Source organism: Andrena cerasifolii, chromosome 16, assembly GCF_050908995.1.
Source record: "Andrena cerasifolii isolate SP2316 chromosome 16, iyAndCera1_principal, whole genome shotgun sequence".
In the NCBI taxonomy this organism is placed as follows: domain Eukaryota; kingdom Metazoa; phylum Arthropoda; class Insecta; order Hymenoptera; family Andrenidae; genus Andrena; species Andrena cerasifolii.
In genome coordinates, this window is record NC_135133.1 from 9,905,633 (window position 1) to 9,926,249 (window position 20,617).

The window sequence follows — 20,617 nt, forward strand, 5'->3', positions numbered from 1 at the left end:
AACGATGAGGAATGGATGGCAGAGTGGATGGAAGATGAGCGCTGGAGAAACAGAAACTGGGCGGGAAAAACCGATGGTTAGATACAAGAGGAGGGGGGAGAATATAAAAAGAAGTAATTATAGAGGAGAGGAGAGAGGAGGAGAGCGGAACGAGGAGAGTAGCTCGATGTATCGGCGAAGAAAAGGAACAGAGGTAATCGAAAGGGGGAGAGGGGACTATTCATACCCCCCTCCGCGTGTTTCAACGGTACCTTGCAGGAGCTATTATTTACATATCAGCAACTTCGTGCTTCCACGTACATAAATGCGCAAATACGGTTGCCCATGAGAATATAGCTCTCCCTCGATGCGAGCAGGGGGGTAGCTGGCCACAAATACGCGCGCACAAGAGTGACAGCGCAGACGAATACCGACCGCAGCAGTCAGCCGAGGCTGCTATCCGTTAAACTAGCCTGATTTCTGAAAAGGCCCACCAACACCAGCAGCGCCCGTCTTTCACCCCTTGCCGGTGAACACGCTCGAGAGGAGACGAGAGGTGTGGTCAATGAGTCGTCCCTTTTCGTCGTCGAATTAAAATCAGGCCTCGATGGTAATTTGCCCTGCGGACCGCTCGGCTACGACGCGACGCGACGCCTCGCGCAACAGTGATTGCGTATTTAAGGTGGAATGAATGCCACCGGGGGGATGGAACCGACGCTGGCACTCCTGATCCCTTCGATCCCACGTTCGAGGCATCGATCGAGAAAGCGAGTCGACGAGGCGCCAACGACGTACAGTACGTGTAATTGACACGCAGCAAAATGGCATTTCGCGATAAGAAACAGGGTCAATGGGAGGCACCACGTTACCCCCTGCGGAGCGAGGAGGCGTAAAGTTGCACAATTTTTTATATCTCCTGGAGGACTCGGATGACCGCTAATTTCGATCCACGAACCGCGGCTTCGTGCCGGCAAAGTTGGGCGGCTAGATGAAGACGTTTTCTAAAACTACCCCCAAGTAGAGCAGAGCTCAACTCGAAAGGTGGAAGGAATCGGAGATGTGGATGACTGATAGCTTACGAGCTGTCGTTAGTCAAGCCGTCGGCAAAGAGCGCGTAGAATTGTCGCTTCTTCGACCAGATATTAGTACTTTATATATATTAACAAATGAAAATGACAAGTCTCTATAACCTATTTCGGGGTCATATTGTTTACTCCATTGCTCTCGATGTTCTGAGGCGTTGAACACATACGTTGATATTCAGTGGGTTAAAAGTTATTTTTTAAAGCTAATCTTTTGTTTCTCGTGTGAGTAAATAATTTTGTTCTATTATGTATACCATCTCTAATCTATTAAGTTTAATAAAACCCCCAGCTTTGCAATATTTTTTTGTGCATAACATATCATGATCTAAAATGTTTCCCCGTGTTTGTCGTGCAGTACCGACCAATAGACTGTTAACCAGTAGAGACCAAATTTTTCTTATCTGTAAGTTCAATCTGTTAGCAACTCAGATTAATTTATAAGATGTTCATTTAGCCGTCCTTCTACCTTGTCCCGCAGAAAAATAAAGTAAATAAGGATAGGTATGATAACCTAACAAACAGGAAGCTAGGATTTAATGAAGAAGTTATCCAGTGTGTTATTTGCAAGCACAGTTGGGAATTAACTAAATACAAAATTATTTAAATAAGGATCAAACAAAAGTTACTTTGACTTTAGATTATTCGACGAATAAAGTTAATTCTTTTATTCGATGAGAATTTATTCCACGGACAAAGTTAACTCTTTTATTCGACGAGAATTTATTCGATGAATAAAGTTAATTTTTTAATTCGTTATTCGAAATTTTATTTAAATAAAAATTTTGCCCGTTTCTGTTTGCAAGGAATCGTTTGACAAAAATTGGGTGCAGTGTACCGAATGTGAAGGTTGAGCACACGTCGAATGCACAGATCAGGAGAATATTAATTAAGTATTATTCCTGCGATGTTTGTACAAATAAAATTTGAAAAGAATCTTGTATCGTACCAATTAAATGTCTTTGTATTAACATTGTTAATCACTTAGATCTAAAAATCTACTAATTTAATAGTTGGTCGGTACTGGACGAAAATGTTTCGTTTCCTAGAAATTACAACTTTTTTACTTTTGCGAATTATCAATTCTTATTAGTAAATTTCACAAAAATAATTTCCCTCCTCTTATTAACTTCCATCTATACTACAAACACGTTTTTGAATTTCTGATTTTTATCCACTCTACCCCAAGATATAACAAAAAAAAAAACTTCGCGCGGTCGGTACTGCACGACTCTCCCCTATACACTGCAAAAAAAAGCCGCACTGTTTACTGGATGACCTAATATTCTATCGGCGATGGATTCGATCGATGCGTTTGACCCCCGGGCAAGGGTACCGCGGAACCATCGCTCCCTCGGAATCCACTGCAACCAGAGGCGCAAGTTGAGAACCTCTAGATTCCAAGGGATGGACGAGCACGCGAGCTCGCGTGCTAGGTGGCCCGCGAGGCCCTCTCCTCTTCGTCCTCGCCGTTTCTTCGTGCCTCGCTCTCTCTCCCCGTCTCCCTGCTCGACCCCTACCAACCCTCGCGGAACACGGCAACCTGCCCGCGCGCACCCCACGATCTTTTATCGTAAGAAAAAATTTCCAGCTGAACGCGGCATGCGTGTAAATATAGTCGGCGGTCGCTCGCGCTCTCGGAGCGTTCGCTCGGCCAGCGGCGTGTGCACGCGCGCTTCCACCGAGCGAGCCGGTAGCTTTTTAAACAGCTTCACGCCTAGGGAGAAGGCCGATGAGCGGCGATCGAGCGGCACCAGGGATTTTCCACCCTTTGCCTCGGCCAGCCTCCAGGGCGGTTCTGTGTACGCGGCTGAAATTCTTTAACGCGCAATCGATAGAGCGTGCTCGACGAAAAACGTAAACATTGAAATTACCCGCTGCAGAAGCCACCCCTCGGAGCAGCCTCCGCCAGCTCGCGAGCTCTCTCCTTTTCAGCCTACCTCCTCCCCTCGAGCCGCAGAGAAAGAAACAGGGTTGGCGTTTTAAGGCCTCCGAGCGATTCGATCTCCCTCGTATTACGTAATTCAATGGACCATCTTCGCGCCCGTTGCTTACCACCGGCGATTTTCCCAGCACGGTGTGTCTCGAGGGCAGGAGAAGGAACCGGTGGCGTTCCCGAGCACCGTCGGTTGCGGAGAGTTTGCACTTGGTCACGATTCCAGGGCGTTTCCTTTGTGTTTCCACGCTCGAGATGAGGCCGGTCGGACGCTGGGCGGAAAAGGGACGGGACGGCGGGGGGGCCTCCGGCTGAAGGGTTGGAGGTGAAGGTGGAGAGGCTACTTCAAGTTGGTTTCTAGCCTAGATTCGACTCCGCGGGTGATCCGGGGGTTTTAATTAGGATCCAGCACGAGGCACGATGCCGTTCTTCCCCGGGACTAATGATCTCTCTCGTTTCATTAATAACCCCCGGGACCAAGTGTCATTTTCGTCTTGAGCAGCGTCGCATGACAAAGCAATATTAAAGCCCGGCGTATTCTTAACGGGCCGCGTGCGCGAGGCATCGCCGGATGTGGTCTGTTGCGCGTTAATTAAGCGACCGCGTATTGGAAAGCACGGGCTACGCTGTTGGGGCGCGCGAACGCGGAAGGCCCGGCGCGACTATTAGCCGCGAATAGTTTCCCAGTCGATGCTTCGAGCGTTCAACATTCCTCGGATATTCGGATGAATCATCCCAGCGGGGGGGAGGGCAAGATGTTTTCCGCACGAGAGGAATCACGATACACCGGCGAATTTCAGCGATCGTCAACCCTGACCTTTTTCCCTCAACGACCTATTAACGGGGCTCGGAAGACGGTGAGGAATTGCGCGTTAATTTCGACCCCCGGGGGGAAATAATCGACCTGACACCTGGAATACCTGTGGACACCGAGGAGCGGGGATATTACCGCGGGTAGAAAAACACTGCTTAAGGGGGTATAACCGTTTGAAAGTGTGAAAAATCGGATCTTTTTACATATTTTCATAGATTGGTGTTTAAAAATATTATAAAGCAAGTCCGACGTAAAATTCGGAAAATTGACGAAGTTATAGGCATTTGAATGAAACAATTCAGATAGCACGAGGTGAACAGGTGAAAAGAGGAATTTGGGCAACTTTCTACCATAAAATTTCTACGAACAATAAACCGCAACATCAAAATTTTCCTGCAGGAAACGGTTCCTGGTGTTCGTGGCAAAAAGGCGAAAGCTGAAAACAAATTGCACGAATACAGACATAACCCTGCTTTAACGAGAGAAGTTGCCGAAGCAATACATCCTATTTATGAAGAACTGAGCAGTGATAATTTATTGGAACGATGTCTAGGCGACTTTACTCAGAATGGTAATGAAAGCTTGAACGCGCTCTTCTGGAAAATTGCTCCTAAAACCATCTTCAGTGGTGCAACAATAATTGAAATAGCGGCCTTTATCGGCGCTGCAATTTTCAATGATGGACATAAAAGTCTTTTACATATATTGGACAGTATGAACATTAAAATCGGCCCTGAAGCATACGAAGGGTGTTGGGCAGAGGATCATCACCGCATTACTTTGAGTAAGATTCGAGCGCATGAAGCCACTAAAGAAGCCAGAACTGCTAAACGATTGTCAAGAATAGCTGCTGAAGAAGTTGCTTCGTCTGCTGAAGGCTTGCTTTATGCCCCTGGAATCGCTGATTAAGTGTGAGATACGAAAAATACAGTTTATCAGCAAAGAATCACAGTTAAAACTTTAAACGCTGTTTTCTCGGAACTATATTTTTCATTACGGTGAGCCTAAAAACTCGCGCTACGTTCAAACAATTCACTTCCAATTTTGCATGCAGGATCGTAATAAGATTCCACATCGTCCATCGAGGGTTTTTTTTTATTCCGATTCCCCGTTTATTATTTATAAAGAAAAAAGGTGGCATTTTCTCTTAGAAAAATGTAACTTTACCTTTGATCTCTCAGCATTTCTTTATTTTTCCAAATTTTCAAAATCGGCCCCGACGGACGATAGCTATTGACACACTTTATAGGAAGAATGTATTGTTTTGTAATTCAGACACGACATCCACCTGTTTTTACGCCCACCGTTTAGCCGTCTAAAATCGAGAGACTTTCGGATATGTATCCATAACTTCCGAAAAACAGAATTTTTTTAACTGAAACTTTTTTTATAAGTAGTTCATAATACTATGTAAACACAGTAAAAAAACGGGAAATCTTCGTCAAGCCGTTGACTTGTAAAAAAATCCACAAAATGTACACATTTTCCGGGGGTTCAAACGGATGTACCCCCTTAATGACCCCTGGAGGCAAAGGAGATTCCTTCGAGGGGGACGTTTACGAGTGGATCTTAACCCTGGGACTTTTCTGAAGCGAGTGCAAGCACAAGGCCCCTGGACGCGGCAAATACTTAGCAGCTACGCGTGTGAGAAATCGAGGGCGCTTTTCCTGCTGGTGGCGAGGATAAACGAGCTCCCTTGTCCTGGAAACTGGATCGACGACTTAGCCCCTGCAGCGGGAGGAAAACTCGCGTGGCGTGTCTCGAAGGATCGGATCTTTCCGGTTAATTGCTGAGACGGCGGCAGTCTCTTCCAGGAGACTGGTCCCGGAGGTGGCGAGGTCCTTTGACCCCCCAGGTCGGTTTCCGCGTCGGCGAGCACGGCGCGCGAGACACTTACATAAACTTCTGTAGCGCTGAAGCCTGCTAGGCGCGCGGCTGCAGCGAGAATAGAGGACGTTCCTCCTTAGCGGGATGACCTCGCGTGTATGAAATTTTACCATACCCTCCCCTGGCAACTATTTCGAGTAGAGGCGCGTAGTTTTGGATGGCGTTGCTCGGATGGGCTTGGTTCCCTTGGAAAGTAAGAACGACTGGGAAGCTGGCGAGGAGCCCGTTATATGACAAACGCGACTAATCAGCCGGCTTTCGATTATCGCGGGGAATTAATTGCCGTTTAATAAATCTTCGGGCCGCGCATGCTCGCGCCGGTTTAGAGGAGGCCCGGTCGGCGCGGCAAGTAGATTATGCCGTCTAATTGGAGTGTAGCCTTCCGATGAAAGCACGGTGTAATTGGTCGAGCTAAGGAAACGGTGCGAGCATTCTTGCCGCGGCTAATTGCCTCGTGGCAGCCTCTATCACGCCACTACGCCGCGGACTCGCTAATCCCAGTTGCTTCTGATTAGCCCCGCTCGCTGACGGGCACCGTCGTTGCCTGCCACCTGCAAACTTCCTAGCCAACTAGGGGAGAACCTGAGGCACGCAGTCGGCCGATCGATAATTTCCAAGAAATATTGAATTAACGTCGCGAGGCATTTCGCTCCCAGTTGCGGAGTTACGCGGATATCCCAAATGAATTTCCCTGCGCGACCCACTAGGGCATTGGGGCCTTTCGAGCGTCCCCTCTTGCGAGGAACTGTCGCGCAGGACGAGGGGCTTAAATTTCGGAATACTTGACGCGATAAAGCGGCGCGGAGGAAGCACGCTGCTGGCCGCGCTAGCGTGGCCAGCCAAAGTGAGTCAGCTGGCGTGAAAAATTGAGGAGCACGGATTGTGGTGCGCGGATGTGCGACGACGGCAGAGGAAAGGAGGAAGGCTCTGCTCGAGTATGGCCGATTATGTAAGGTGTACCGAAAATACCGTCGACTGAGTGACAAGCACTTGGCTTGTTCGGCCATATCGTCAGGCAATCCGAGACACGGCCGGTCCCCGGCGATTATTTGCAAAGCTGCGCCGCGGCAGGAACGCGCGAGGATCGATTCGCCCGGCCAAAAAGCGCGAGGCGAACACGGGTCTATACTGAGAGGCGGGCCGGGGAAAATCGAAGCGACCGACAGCGTCTTGACGGTGACCAGATCGAATCAGAGACACTTCCTTCGAGCGGGCACTAGTTACGGTTTCCGAGCGACAATGGTCGCGGAGGAGGAGGAATCGCGCTTATATTTGCCAGCTGGTCAAGGGGGCCGTAAACCGTTCAACGGAAACGGGTGGGCGTATCAAAGGCCGAAAGACGAGGCTGCTCTTGCGAAACTCGATATTCCAACAAAGGGGGCCAGTGGGAAACCGGTGGTCTCGAGATGTCTGACCGGAACTGCGGCGACGAGGGACGCCAGCGAGCGAGCGAGCGAGCGCGCGCTTCGGTACCTCTTCAGAGCGTAGCCTTCGGGCGATGATACAGATTTTCATCGGAGGAAGTCATTGCACTTTATGCTGAATGGGCACCGAGTCAACAACCCGATGGCCCCGTATGTGTGCGCACACCTTTAAGGGTCCCTCTTAGCCCCCACCCTCCTCCTTCCTCGCGATCCTCCTGCTGCTTTTCGCGTGATCACAAGAAGAGGACTGTGTGCACACGCGAAAGAAGAGCTGAAACGAAGGAAAGAGAGGAGAAAATGAGGGAGGGGGGGGGCGGAGAGGAGCTGGAGCGGTCGAAGAGGGAAAAAAACGAGGAGAGGGCCCGGCGTACAGCGAGAAGAGGCAGAGTGGAGGAACGGAGCCGAAGGGGGTGGAAAAATGGAGAAAAGAGAGGAAGAGAGAGAGGAGACGAGAGGTCTGGGAATCGCTTCATGCACCGGCGAGCACGAGCCTTCGCGTAATAACGCGATCAGAGGGCAGCCGTGTCTCATGCGTGCGCGCGTTTTTCGCGTACCATCGCCCGAGAGCGCGCTGCTCCCTCTCCTCCGGAGCGGGCACGCGTGCATAAACGCCGACGTAATGCGCTGGTAACGCCGGCGACGCTTCTATTTTTACGCGTGCCGCGCGTCGTCAACGACATCGCGCGAATCTATTGGCGGAAATATTCGCGCGCCGACAAAGGGAAAACGGAAGAAGAAGAAGAAGAAGCAGAAACATAGAGGCTCGCGGATCGAGGAGCGTACGCGGCGCGCCGAATATTCGCTAAGGGTGTCTGAACGAGAGGCGACTTCCGATGGGAAACGAAACAGCAGCGAACGAGGGTCGTGTGTTAATTAATGCGAGCCTCGCTATACCCAGCGGCAGCGACGACGGTTCGACTAGCATAACGCGGCGCTAATTGCGGAAGGGAAAATGTAGGGAAAAAAAATTATAACGAATTCGTCGGCGAAACATAACTCGCGTCTCTCTCTCTCTCTCTCTCTCGTCGCGTTCGCAATTTTTTCCCCGCCGTCCGCGCAGGAGGGCACGCTCGATGCATGCTTTGTGCGACATTTTGCGTTTTCATCGAGGCGTGCGGAAACGAAAAGGTAGAAACGAGCGTGCGCAAGAAAGAAAGAGATTACAGGCGCGGAGAGCCCACGGTGGTCGCCGGCTGCACCTGTGCATACGCGGTTCGCTCGTCACGTGGAAAATGCAGCTACGGAACAATGCTGCCTACGATGGGTACTACCATTTCCCGTAGGAGAGCGGAGGAGAGGAGAGGAGAGAGGCGCGGGCGGGGGAGAACGGGTTGGACGACCCGAGAATCTTGTACACCGCATTTTCTCCCCTTTCATTTCTGATTTCCTCTTTTCCGAGCAAAATCCTTGCACACCCGCGTGCACAGGTATACGCCGACGCGTACCCTCGCTTAACGAACGTTGTCGCGGTGAAATCGCGAGTAATTCGTTAACCCCTGGACGAATTCCTTATCCCGCCGCGCACACTGCCGCGCCTGTGCGTTCAGATGCACCCTGGAGCCGCGGCGATCTCGCGGAAAAAGCAGGGCTGCGCGCGACAGCAATTCTGTGCGAGTGGACACACTGTCGCCGAAATGGCATTCAACGCTTTAATCGAACCCACGAACGCGTGGTACAGAGAAATCTATAGCTGGCAGCAATGACGCAACTACGGCACCCCCAAAGAAGGGGCTGTGTGAAAAGAAAGGAAAACTGGATTTTATTCTTTAACCCTCATCCGTCCCTCGTGTCAATTCGACACAGTTTTCTCGTAAAAAGTTACACTGTTCTGTTATTTGTGATTCTTGTATCAAGCAGTATGTCCTGCACATCGTTTTATTTTATGCGAAAGCTGTGAAAAATCTACGACGTAAATGTTAACTCATCGATTTGAATAAAAAAAGTATCGAAATATAACTGTTTACCTTGTCATTTCATCGATCTTTTACCACTAAGTCAGTTTCACATCGAGGGACAGATTCAGTTCGTGAAATGAGGAACGGATGGGGGTTAAATAATTTTTTATAACCCTCTAATCAATTCTATTGAATTTCCATCATAATATTTTTAGCCTTTCAACTCGACTCTCTCCAAGATTAAATCCTGACTGCCCCACTGCATGGGCGCCCGTGCTTTATCCGCGTGCAATCAAAACTGAGGAGTTTAAGCGATGCTGACAAGTAAACATTCACTTATAGGAAATGGAATTTCCCGATTTGGAATATATATTTTTAAAGTACAGGTTAAAATGGATTTTGAAGTAAATTGGTACGAGTAATCCGAACAAAAATATTTAAAAAAAATTCTCCGGCCTTTCCTCTTTGAATTATCTCCAAAAAAGCGATTCTTTTATTAAGAGAACTACCTTAGGAAATTTTTTTTACACAAACAATAACGTCATATTCGGATTCAGCGTCACAAAAAACATACAGATGCCAGGTTTTAGCCAATTATTCTTAAGTAACAAGATTTTGCCGTTTTTATTCAATGTTATTGATAACATGAGTAAAATAGGTCCATTGCAGATATAAATTTCAGGATTTCTTAGTTACTATGAGTACTTTAAAAATATATATTCCAAATCGGCAAACTCTATTCCTTATAACTGAATGTTTACTTGCGAGCAAAAGTGACCGAAAGAGTATTAAAAGAAAGAGAATAGAGGTGGAATTGGAGGGAACGAAAGGAGCGTCACACCTTGGTGTCCCCGACTTCCGGCCCGCGCTCCGATTTCGACGGCTTTGTTGCACGCGATGCGTACCTACTACATTCGTAACTCGAACTTCCTGCGCCGCGTTGCACGCGTAACGCCGAATCCCCCCGACCCAGGAGCCGAACGAAGGCTGAGTCGGGCGAAAAGTTAAAATACTCCATCGAGGCGAAAATTACCCGAGAGGGGGCGGAGGAGCGGTTTCGTAACGGAAGGCACTTTTGATGCATTCGCCGATATAACGTTCAGACAGGCTGTGTAACGTGCATAAATATGAATATGTGCCGAGGATGGCTATATATCGTCTGCTCTATTTTCTGAATAGGATTCGAAGTAGATGTCGAGAACTTGTCACTCCGTGATTTATACATTTGTCTGCGCCTGAGGACGAGGCCGTTCTCCATTCCCCTTCTACTTGTCTCCCGACCCTGTCAGCTCGCGGCTGCCTCGCGGAGGGTCTTTTTCATCGAGCGGAATGGGCGAGAGGGGAGGATAAAGAGCGGTGTCCTGCAAAGTTAGGGGCCCAAGGTCACCGGGGAGCGGAGTCGCTCCATCATTCGCTAAGTCTGCACAGCCAACTATTCAGCGGAACGACCGATGGGCAACCTATTAGAGCGTAACGCGCTCTCGAAATTACGCGACAGATAATTATAACGACGCCGCTCTAGGCCGAACCGGCCACGGGATCGACGAGCCGGTGACGCGGGGGAAATAAAAAAAAAAGAAGACGAACGGACGGCAACGAAAGTGCCGCCGCAAACGAGCTCTCCGCGGTGACGCAAGCACGAAAAGTGACACGTCTATTTTTCCCACCGGCGGAGGTTAAAAAAAGATGGAATAAGGTGATACACCGAGAAGATTTTCGGTGAGGAGGGTTGCTTCTTGGGAGGACGTGTATCTCGAGACTGTTCTGCATCGGTATGCGATAACAAGATTGAAAATCATAAATGTCCACGGTTTGCCAAGTCAGAGTCGCGGACGAAATAAGCGCCTCGCCTCGTAAACACTTTGTATTGCTATAGAATGTAGAGGCTTCGAGAGCTTGCGACATACATGGTGATAACTTACGGCGGATCTTGGCTATAATTAACGCGTCAACCCTGCACAGGTCACTCGCATCTCTCGTCGCCAATAATACCACTGAGAATTTCGCGAAGAAACCAGCGGTGCACTCGAGGCATTGAAACGCGTGCTCGTTGCACGTCGCTTGTGTGAATGAAGCGCGACTTGAAAAGCAGAGGAACGAGTCGATGGGGGCGACCTGTTACGAGGGGGTTGCGCTCGGTGGTTGGACCGCTCGTTAGCTGCTTCTCGCTGCTTAAAAATAACCGCTTCCTAGTCGCCACGGCACAATCGGTAAATTAGCGCCGGCAGCGTCGCCCTTCGCGCGGAAAGCCATCCTCTAAATACCTGGCGTGCCTCTCCGCAACTATTATGGATTCCTGAGGCGCCGCGGAACGAAGAGCAGAGGAACCAAGGTTTACCAAACTAGGGAGAAGCCTGCAACGGAATTCCCGAGCACCTCCCGCAGCGTGGACGTTGAATCGTTAATTTCGTCAGATACTAAGTGAACGATCTCGACGCAACCAGCGATAGGAATTAGCAACGGTTACGGCGTTCTGTTTATCATTCCCGGCGCCAAAATATACTCCACGGTGAAACTAGGTCGCCTTCCGATAATCTACCAAAATCGTTACATGCGGCATCCAAGAACAACAACGGCAGATCTATAGACAGATTGCCCTCGACGAATCTCCCGTCCGCGGGATTAATCAGGCAGGCGAGAATGTGCGCTCGTCAGGGCTACGCGAGCCACAGAAGTCCTCCTCCTCGCGGGGGAGACTTTCATGGCCGTGTCTGCACGTCCCGATGCGTCGAACAGGGAAACAATAAGGTGGAGAGACTTACCTGAACATCAAAGTGAGTGGTGGTGTCTTGCGGCTGCGGGGGTCCCTGTTGTTGCTGCTGTTGCTGCGAGGGTGGCGGTCCCTGCGGGGGTGGCGGAGCCTGTGCACCGAACAGCTGCGCCCCGTGCGAGTGTGGATGCTGGAGATGGTGGGTCGGTGGAGCCTGGTGGTGCTGTAGATGGTGTGGCGGTGCCGGGGCGAACGCAGCCATGAAGTGCTCCTCGCTCCCGATCACATCCACGCCTGGCTTCAGCAACACCACGCCGCCGCCGCCCGCGCTCACGGCTAGGGTAGCTGCCGCGTTCTTGTGGAACTCCTCCTCGCCGGGCGATGGCTGGCGGCTCCCAGGTGTACGGCTGCGGACCAACGAAAAGAAGACATTATTGCAGACGCTGGAGAAATCTAGCTGAGTGCGTGTGCGTCCTGTCCCGGGTTTCGGTAAGAGAGAAGGGTTTCTTAGATGGAAGCGAAGGTAACAAGCCCACTTGGGGATGAGAATGAGTTTTGGACGAGCAGCGTTGATATCAAAGTCGGATGGAAGGTGGATAGAAAGAGTGTATGGTGGGATCTGAACGAGGTTACAATTGATCGAAACGCTACTCCTGTTCAAGAAACTCGAGGAGATAATAATGGCGAGGAGATTGCGCAACAGAAATTCTTTCCATTCTTTCATTCTCCATTTCGCCCGTTTCGCTGATTCATTCCGATCCACGGCAGCTCGCTGCGCGCCCCGGAACGCGATACACGCGGCAAAGATAAACTCGAGTGTTCACTGCTTCAACAGCTGCACCGGTCGAGGCAGAAGCCGCGTAAATCTTGGGGCATTTAGTGCGTATTGTTAGGTGGATAAGAGGTATCCTTTACGGCTCGATGTTTACGGGGCAATAAAGCTACTGGGATATCTTCGTCTTAACGAACCTACGCGGAGATCATCAATTTCGTAATAACGAGTCAGTGATTCCTCATCGAACAGAGCTGATAGAGTCGTTTAAGCTTTAAGACCCCAACATCAAGCTTCGCGCGAGAAAGCGATCGCGCCTCGATTCGGGATCTTATTTTCTATTATATAAAGAAAATGACGTGGCATTCCTAGCCGGTTGTGATCAGCAGTCGTAAATGTCATTGATCTGGTTGCACGCAGCTTGCGCATGGAATGCTGAACGTTAAATAGCTCGCAGTGTTCCAGCTTCCTACACATTCGCGTTTCTCTCTCTCTGTTAGATGACCACTCGCGCCAGTTCCTTGTTGTCCCTCCGTAAGCGCCGAGTCTAATGCGATCCGTAAAACTGGACTGGGAAAAACTGGACGTACGGTTATCGTAACCCGTATGCCTTTCAAGTACAGTTGCCGCTGGAGTCATCGCCACGCGACCGATACCCTGAATAATTTCGCGCAGGGAGCCTCTAACCAGTCGCGCGAGATTCCACGAATACGCGATTAGCAGCGGCGACGTAACGGTACATTTTGCATAATGACGGCGTAATGAGACGCAATGCTCGAGTCAAGAGACGCGTACTACCGACCCTGTCGCGGAAAAGACGAGCGGCGATGCCTATAACCGTGACGATCGACGTCGATGAGGGTAAACACTATTACCATAATGGAATTATTAAGCGAAAGCAGCGAGGTACCGCGAGAGTTCAAATGTCCCTCGTTTACCGTGTTTATTAACTCGATAGCCGCTGACGCAATATTTCCATACTAAACAGTGTGCGAGCATTGTTGACAAACAACGTCATCTTGCTGGGAGTTCTGCATGCATTCGCTGCAAAATAAATCGTACGATCGCGAGAGAAAAGCCAAAAAAAGACGCAGGACACTTAGGGCAACAATGCAGATGGTGAATCTTGTTAAAATGGATTGCACGTGTAATTTAAAGTAAATATTCGATGGAGGGACGAAAGTAGTGAGTACAAAAAAGAAAAAGACAGAAATACTGACAGAAAGCGAGAGAGAAATACTGATAGAAAGAGATAGATGTGTCTATTTCCGCTTTTGCTCCAAGATGGCTGTGGTTATACCGATCACTCCGTAGAGGATCACTAGACGAAAGAGACTACAGAGACGCCAGTGGGGGACTACGCGAACAGAGTCGGTAACGTCAATTAGGAGATGATGAGGGAAGAAGGCGCCAGGTGGCGCACACTGACGATGCAACAAGCTGGGGAGGAAAGAGAGCGTGTGATGTCATCGTCCGCGGGTACAGCATGCACGACGCCCTTGACAGTTACCACTGTGTTACGATCCCCGATCTCGCTGCTCCGAGCGACGACAATCGTTCGCGAGCAGCGAGAGATGCATTCGTAGACATTCAATTGAAAGGAATTGTAAGCAAACATTTCTGCTCGTTTCGTAGTAGTTTCGCACGGAGCCCGGATTTCTGAATGACACGCGCTAATCGATGTCAGACAAGGATCTCCTGCCCCAGTTCCTTGGGATTTGTTTACAGCATCTTCGCAGCTATCGAGCATTTCCCTGGCACTTACTTGAATCCTTTGTCATCGTCGAGACCATTCTGAGACGCTAGTCCGTTATTCTGCGGGCCTGTGTCGTCTTTGGAACTGTCAAATGGACTTGCCGATCCCTTCTCTTTCTCTTTCTTGTCTGTGTCGGTATTCTGCGTGGGAGGACGGGGGAATTTTTAGTACAGCCAGTGAGTCAGTGTCGAAATACTGCACATTACGCTTTCCCGCGCGCTCACTTACCAATCTCAAAGAGACCATTCTGGGCTCCAAGTCTTTGGGCGTCGTGGGGCTCGATCCAAGGACGTACTCCACCATTTTGACCCCCAGACCACCGGTTTCACTGCAACCAAAATCCACATAAAGTTACAGGCTTGCGAGCAACGCCCGACCCAAACATATATTCGCAGCTGCACACTGACCTGCTTCTAGGACTGAGGACTGTACCAACTTCTGACGTCTGATGGTGGTATCCTGTGCCGACGCCCACGCGTCTACCAGTGCCCATGGAAATCGGTTGTGACACGGCATGATCTGAAACGCATTAAACGCGACATTAATTACAACGTCACCTTCGCTTGCGTTGCAACATTCGATCGCTTCGAGAAATCCACTGTTCCCTATCCGGGTGTACTCCAACAATTACCGCGCTAGAAGCCTCCTTCCTACTTAAACCCAAACCCCCCCTAAGAAACAAAAAGAGAAGAGCGCCCAGGATGCCTCGAAACCGTATCGCTGTCCCGCCGGCGTGAACCGGCTGATCGATAAGAGGCGCGGGGGTGGCGGAGAAAGCCGCGAAGGTGCAACGCAAATTCCCTCATAAAAGTCCTTGAACGGGTTCCCGGGGAAGATAGGGATCTCCCGGCTGCCGGTGGTTTCTATTCAAAGTTTCATCGGGGCTGGGAAATGGTGGGGGATTGGTCGTTACACCCTGGGAACACGTCGGCGATGATTCGAGCAAAGGGGTCATTCCGGCGTCGCGGTACGAACCCGGCGATTCCGTTCCATGTGACGCGCAATCCCGTGGCGACGCCGGGTCCAGGTGGTGGACAGAAGGGGGTTGGTGGCGTGGCCCAGCGCCCAGGGTGGATCAGTAGGTACGACCCTGGGCGTTGGGACGTTGCCCCCACCGCCCGGTGATGCCGGGCGTCTGTCGCCATGGCAACAGCCGCGTTGCACCCATCGCGCGCGGTGACGCACACAGAGGCGCGCGCCAGCCGAGGCGGCCGCGTGCTGCACATGAAACAGCCGGTATACGCGCCGTCGCGGCAATCAGGTGTTTCGCCTGGCGATGATACTTTAAGAATCCTTTAAGAGTCCTCCGCTGCAACGTCCCAGCGATTCGATTATACGGAGACTTGCGAGTCGACTGATACCGAGGAGCTATTGTTCGCGGCCCAGCTGAGCCACTGCAATACGAGCCCTAGGGGATGATCTATACATAGAGTTCAGCTACCCCTTTTGCCTGCAGCACAAAGACGTCGCAGGGCGGTCAGCGATTTAAGACCGTGCCAAGGGCAGCTTCTTAGAACCTGCGTTATACACTCGGCATGCTTTCAAGTGACTCGAACCCATCGCTAGTCGATGCATACACGGGACGCGCGCACAACACCACCCACGCGCGAGCGGCAACCCCGTGCATACACGCCAGCGAGTAGACGAGAAGGAACCTCTGCCGCGACTTTTCCGACATTTCCTCCCTCTACGCTACCAATTACCGCCGGCAATTCCGTTTAATTAACGAAAAATTCTGGTCGACCCTCGCGACGCGCCAAACGGTCGCGAAATGGAAGTCGAGGAGCGTCGATACGTATCGGGGAGGGTGGTTTGCGCGAGGCTGTCCAAGGATACTTCCACTCCTATTCTTCCACGACTTCCTTTCACCTGTATTTCCGAGTAAAGAAGCGGATGACCATCGCGGATTGCTAGAAACAGTCTTCACTGATTCAGAGGGGGTTAAAGGGAGATTAAAGCGTGCTGCTGTAATTGCTCCTTTTACAGGAGTGTAATTATTGAAGTTTCGGCAACGAGGGATCCCCGGTTACCAGGCCGAAATGATCCGAGTCTACTTTCAGTCCTCGACGGATTAACGAAACTTTGTAGACGAGGTACTAGACGCCCCAGCGTCGGGAACACCGGGAAGAAAAAGTGTATCGATTGATCGTCGCGAGCCGGGGGAGAGGGGAATGGATTTCCTTTGTTTTCGCGATGGCAAACAGACCGAGAGATCCGTTTTGGTACGGGTGTATCGATTATTGACGCTCCGCTCGAACCCGCGGAGACACAGGGGTATTTCTACCTCGTCTACCTACAAGCTGTTCCACAACTGTGGACACGAACTGAACTGACTGTTAGCGCCAAGCGAAACGAATGGAAAGGCAGCGCGTAGGTATTATCTCCGGTGTGCGTTATCCAGCTTCGTCCGAGGCACTCGCAGCCAATTCCCTTGGCCGCGGAAGGCGGAGTATTTCAAGAACGTTTAGTTTACGAACCCAGGTCCGCTCCCTCGTTTTACGAGCTACATTAGTCAGTTCGGCTTTGCCCACGGTTCTGAAACTCCCTGTATATTGTTCTTTCGGCGCTGTACCAATCAATAAGCGGGGCACGGACGTAAAACACGCGGCGGTATCGGTCTTGCATCTCTCGCTGCCTCCGCGCCACGTAGGGCTCACGACGACGTTCCAACACTCGAGTACTCCCTGCTTTTTATATGATTCACCTTTCTCTAATTTTACCAGGGGGCGAGCGTATCGAGCGTTCAAGGGATCCCACGTCAGCGGGGACCATCGCCAGGCAACCGGCTGCGCATTTCGCCGCAAAAAGGACGCGCCACACACTAATCGGAATCGGCTCATTATCCCTCCGCGTTTGGGCGCGCACCAGGCAATGTTAGAAGCGATTAACATAACGCGGCGCTGCGCGGCTCATCGATAAGTGGCTTGAGGCTCTCGCCAGGGAAGAAACTGAGGCGACTGGAGTTAATAATAAACGGGGAATTGAGGACCTTGCTGCAAAATTCGCCAAAAATGAAAATAAAAACTTATCAGTTCAAGAACTAGTACTTGTCCTGTGAAAATATGTATTTTTCAATTGGAGTTCTCGTTTCGAAGTTAAGGGCACCCTCCGGTCAAAACGCTTGGAAAATACGTGATTTTCATGAATTAAAAAAAGAAGAAACTGAACGACATGTAGTAAAAAAGGTTTTTGGACTTTAGTACTGCATGTTTGAAAAATAAACAAAAAAATTATTGTTTGAATTTTATCAATTTTTTGCCTTAGATATACAGCACTCGTGGTACCACTGTGGAAATTAGAGCTCTTGACGGGCGAGATTACTATCAATGTAATCAGAGAAAGTAAAAGGGGTGCCCCACGAATTATCAAGCTAACATCGTTCGCCCGGTATAAATGTTTCACGAGAGCGCGAATCGAGCACGCAGGAAGCCCGTTCGCTGGGCAGCGAAGCGGGATTGCATTTCCTAACGTCGGCTTTCTTTCGAGAAGAAATTAGCGCGGTCGCTGCAGTCACGGCTTACCCTTAAGATTACGTAACGATCAGCCGCGAGTGGTGGCCGACCGGGCGGACGCATATCGATCAGCCCGCGCTTAATTTCGCGTCTGGAGGAGAGAAACCGACACGGACGATGGCATCCGGGGGGTTTAAAGGGCTTCGAAGGGCCATCGCTTGGACACGCGGGGCTATGAGACTGAAGTCTGCTTTGGGTGCAGCTTGGGCAGCTTCGGCTAGCCAATCGTTTGGATTCCCGCTCGAGAAAAGCTACGAATATTAGACAAAAGTATATGAAATTTGAAATACTTGAATATCTACGTCATACGCACAGTAAATCCAGATGTAAGGAATTCGAACGACAGTTGGAGTCTTATTTTTACTCCTAAAAAGGTATTTTTCACTGTACAAATGATTTTTCAAGCATTATTTGCTAAAGTTTTGGCAATGAGAAATCCCTGAATTCACAGGGCGCGCCCTGGGCTTCGCTAGAGTTTTCTGAAGTTACGTTTTAAGTCTCATAACGATCCATTCATTAATATTTATTATCGCGATTAAAGAAATATTGATTTTGAACGTTGAAAAATTTTTGGTTTGTAATTTTTAGCTCGAATAGTAACGATTGTCGCGACGAGCTTTACAACACTTTGTTTTTTAAAATACAGTTTAACAACATTTAACTCTCCAATGTTTTTTAGCGTTTGGACAATAATTTTTCTCATTTTCGAGCACTAGTCTCCTTATTGCAACCGACCCTTCAACTGCCTCGAGTTATAATTTATTTCTCTAAAACGGTGTATTGAAAACAATTGAAACTCGGCAGATATTTTCATCTACCCATATACTACACGTACAAAAAGATTGAAAACATTCGTACCATTTCTTCAACATTTTTTCAGCTGTTTTATCTGTCAAGATCGCTCTTTCCATAAGAGTACGTGCAAAATCATTGAGAATGAAAAAATCAGTTGTAACTCAGCAAGCGTTTAGTGAATTCGTTTAAAAATTTTGGAGCACATCAGGAAGATTAAAAAGAACAATCTCACAATTTTTCATCAACTTGGTAGCATTTTGAAGGTAGCTCCGATACACCCTTAATACTCTCTTTCTTTGAAAGCGGAAAATCAGAACCGAGGAAGCCGCGGATTCTGTGCCTACTTCCCTGCTGGAATCAACGCAATTATCGATCCCGATTAACCCCATTTATGGATTATCCCCGTCTCGAAGCCCTATTCCAAATATCCCTCGCCCTATTGTCCATGGTACGCGTCGGAGTGCCCAATGGCGCCCCGCTGATATACACTCGACACGGTTGGGCGATCCGGCCGACTCTGTTTTCGTCCTTTCGAAACGTGCTGCTCGTCGAGGGTAAGACGCAACAGTCCTGCGATCCTGAATGCTGCTAAGGATACAGGGATTTCTCGTAACCCGATACCTGGGGAGGGAGAATCCGAACGGTAGAATCCTTACCTGAGGTGCTCCATGTAGAATCCCGCCACATCTGGTGGTCGCCCAGGTGAAGTATCCCACCGCCTTTTACACCCCCTTCGTCCTTGGAGCCGCCCTCGTCCACGCCCCACAGCTTTTTCGCCGAGGGAGCGATCTGAAACAGCACGTGAAAACGGGTCTTAAGTTCTCGAGGTCGGCGAGCATATTTTCCCGGCGCGCATCCTGCGTACGTTGCCTCTCTCCTCGCGGAGCTCCCACCGAGAGGCTCCTGGTGCCGGTGCACCCGGCTCGCGCGGACGTAAGCGATCGTATTAATTGCACTAACGAACCGCGGATCCGCTTAAAATTAGCGTATCTGCCGCGTACGGGCGATCAACGGGACTGATACGGCGCGCACGCACAGTTCGTAAACAGAACGATAAACTCGCGAGCTACCTTTCACTTTGCCAGCCTCGTTCCCTTTCATGTCTCTTCTTTGCCCTTAATTAACCCTCTCGCGTTGCAAATCGATCCGCTTATCAGCGCACCCTTCGCGCCGCGGTACATATTCATGAGTCGTTATCGCCTAGCCTTCGATGCGCAGCGACGTGCCCAGCAAAGAATCGCTCGTGCGACGCGCTGGCTATTTGTTGCCACGGTGGAAACCGAAATAGAGCATCTGTCTGCCGCAGAGCCCGACGTATCGGCATTGTGCCTCCCACTGACAAGTCGCTGACAAGTTGCGAAGTTCTCCCAGCGGCAGAAAAGCGTGGAGCCGCGCGTCGGGGTCCGCCGTGACCCGAGCGCGACTCCGCCGCACAGTTCCCGACCTCGCCTAACTGGAGGTCAGTGACGTAACGAGTAGAAGCAGCGGGTGGGAGCGTCCGCGAATTGCGGGATCCTAGATGCAGGTATACTGCACGCGCGACACGGTGACAGTGCAGCTCGAGAGAGCGCAGAGGAGTCTCGGTGCAGCCTCATCCGCATCGCCCGCTCGGCCAGCTGCGGGGATCGTTAAGCGGAAGCGTCACCGCTCCTCTCCGCTACCCGTGGCCCTTTCAAGTCCCTTCTTTTCATTCGGCCGCTATTCAGCGCGAACGCGACCGACCACGGGAATCCCCGATAAACGGTACGATCCGAGTTCGTTCGAGTGGCTAGCTCGAGGATTAGCTCATTAAGCAGCCGCTACTCCGCGCGCAGCAACTCCCGGCGAACTTGGATCTCGAATAGTAAGATAAGAAAGAGGCAGGGCTTGAAACGGTCCCGAAAATAACTGTTTCAAACTGTTGTATGAAGGTTCTGATTAAGACGGTTATGGAGAACCTTTATTCCAAATAACTGTTACGACGAACCGAAATTTCCAACTATTATCTGTTTCGGTTACGGTTCGTATTTTCCTCCTCATATCGGTGCCATAATCGTTATTTTTTCGGTTCCATAT

At 50.1% G+C, this 20,617-nt stretch overlaps 1 protein-coding gene across 8 annotated transcripts in view; it reads right to left on the bottom strand.

The window, feature by feature from the left end:
• Positions 1-20,617, bottom strand: part of Pum (pumilio) — a 75,112-nt gene that overhangs the window by 40,734 nt on the left and 13,761 nt on the right. For all 8 annotated transcript variants that reach the window (XM_076829435.1, XM_076829437.1, XM_076829436.1 and 5 more), the window contains 5 exons: positions 19,219-19,351; positions 14,663-14,774; positions 14,484-14,583; positions 14,265-14,395; positions 11,780-12,134 (listed from right to left, as the gene is read on the bottom strand). In XM_076829435.1, coding sequence (XP_076685550.1) covers positions 11,780-12,134; positions 14,265-14,395; positions 14,484-14,583; positions 14,663-14,774; positions 19,219-19,351 — 831 coding nt within the window. The remainder of the gene's footprint in view (positions 1-11,779; positions 12,135-14,264; positions 14,396-14,483; positions 14,584-14,662; positions 14,775-19,218; positions 19,352-20,617) is intronic.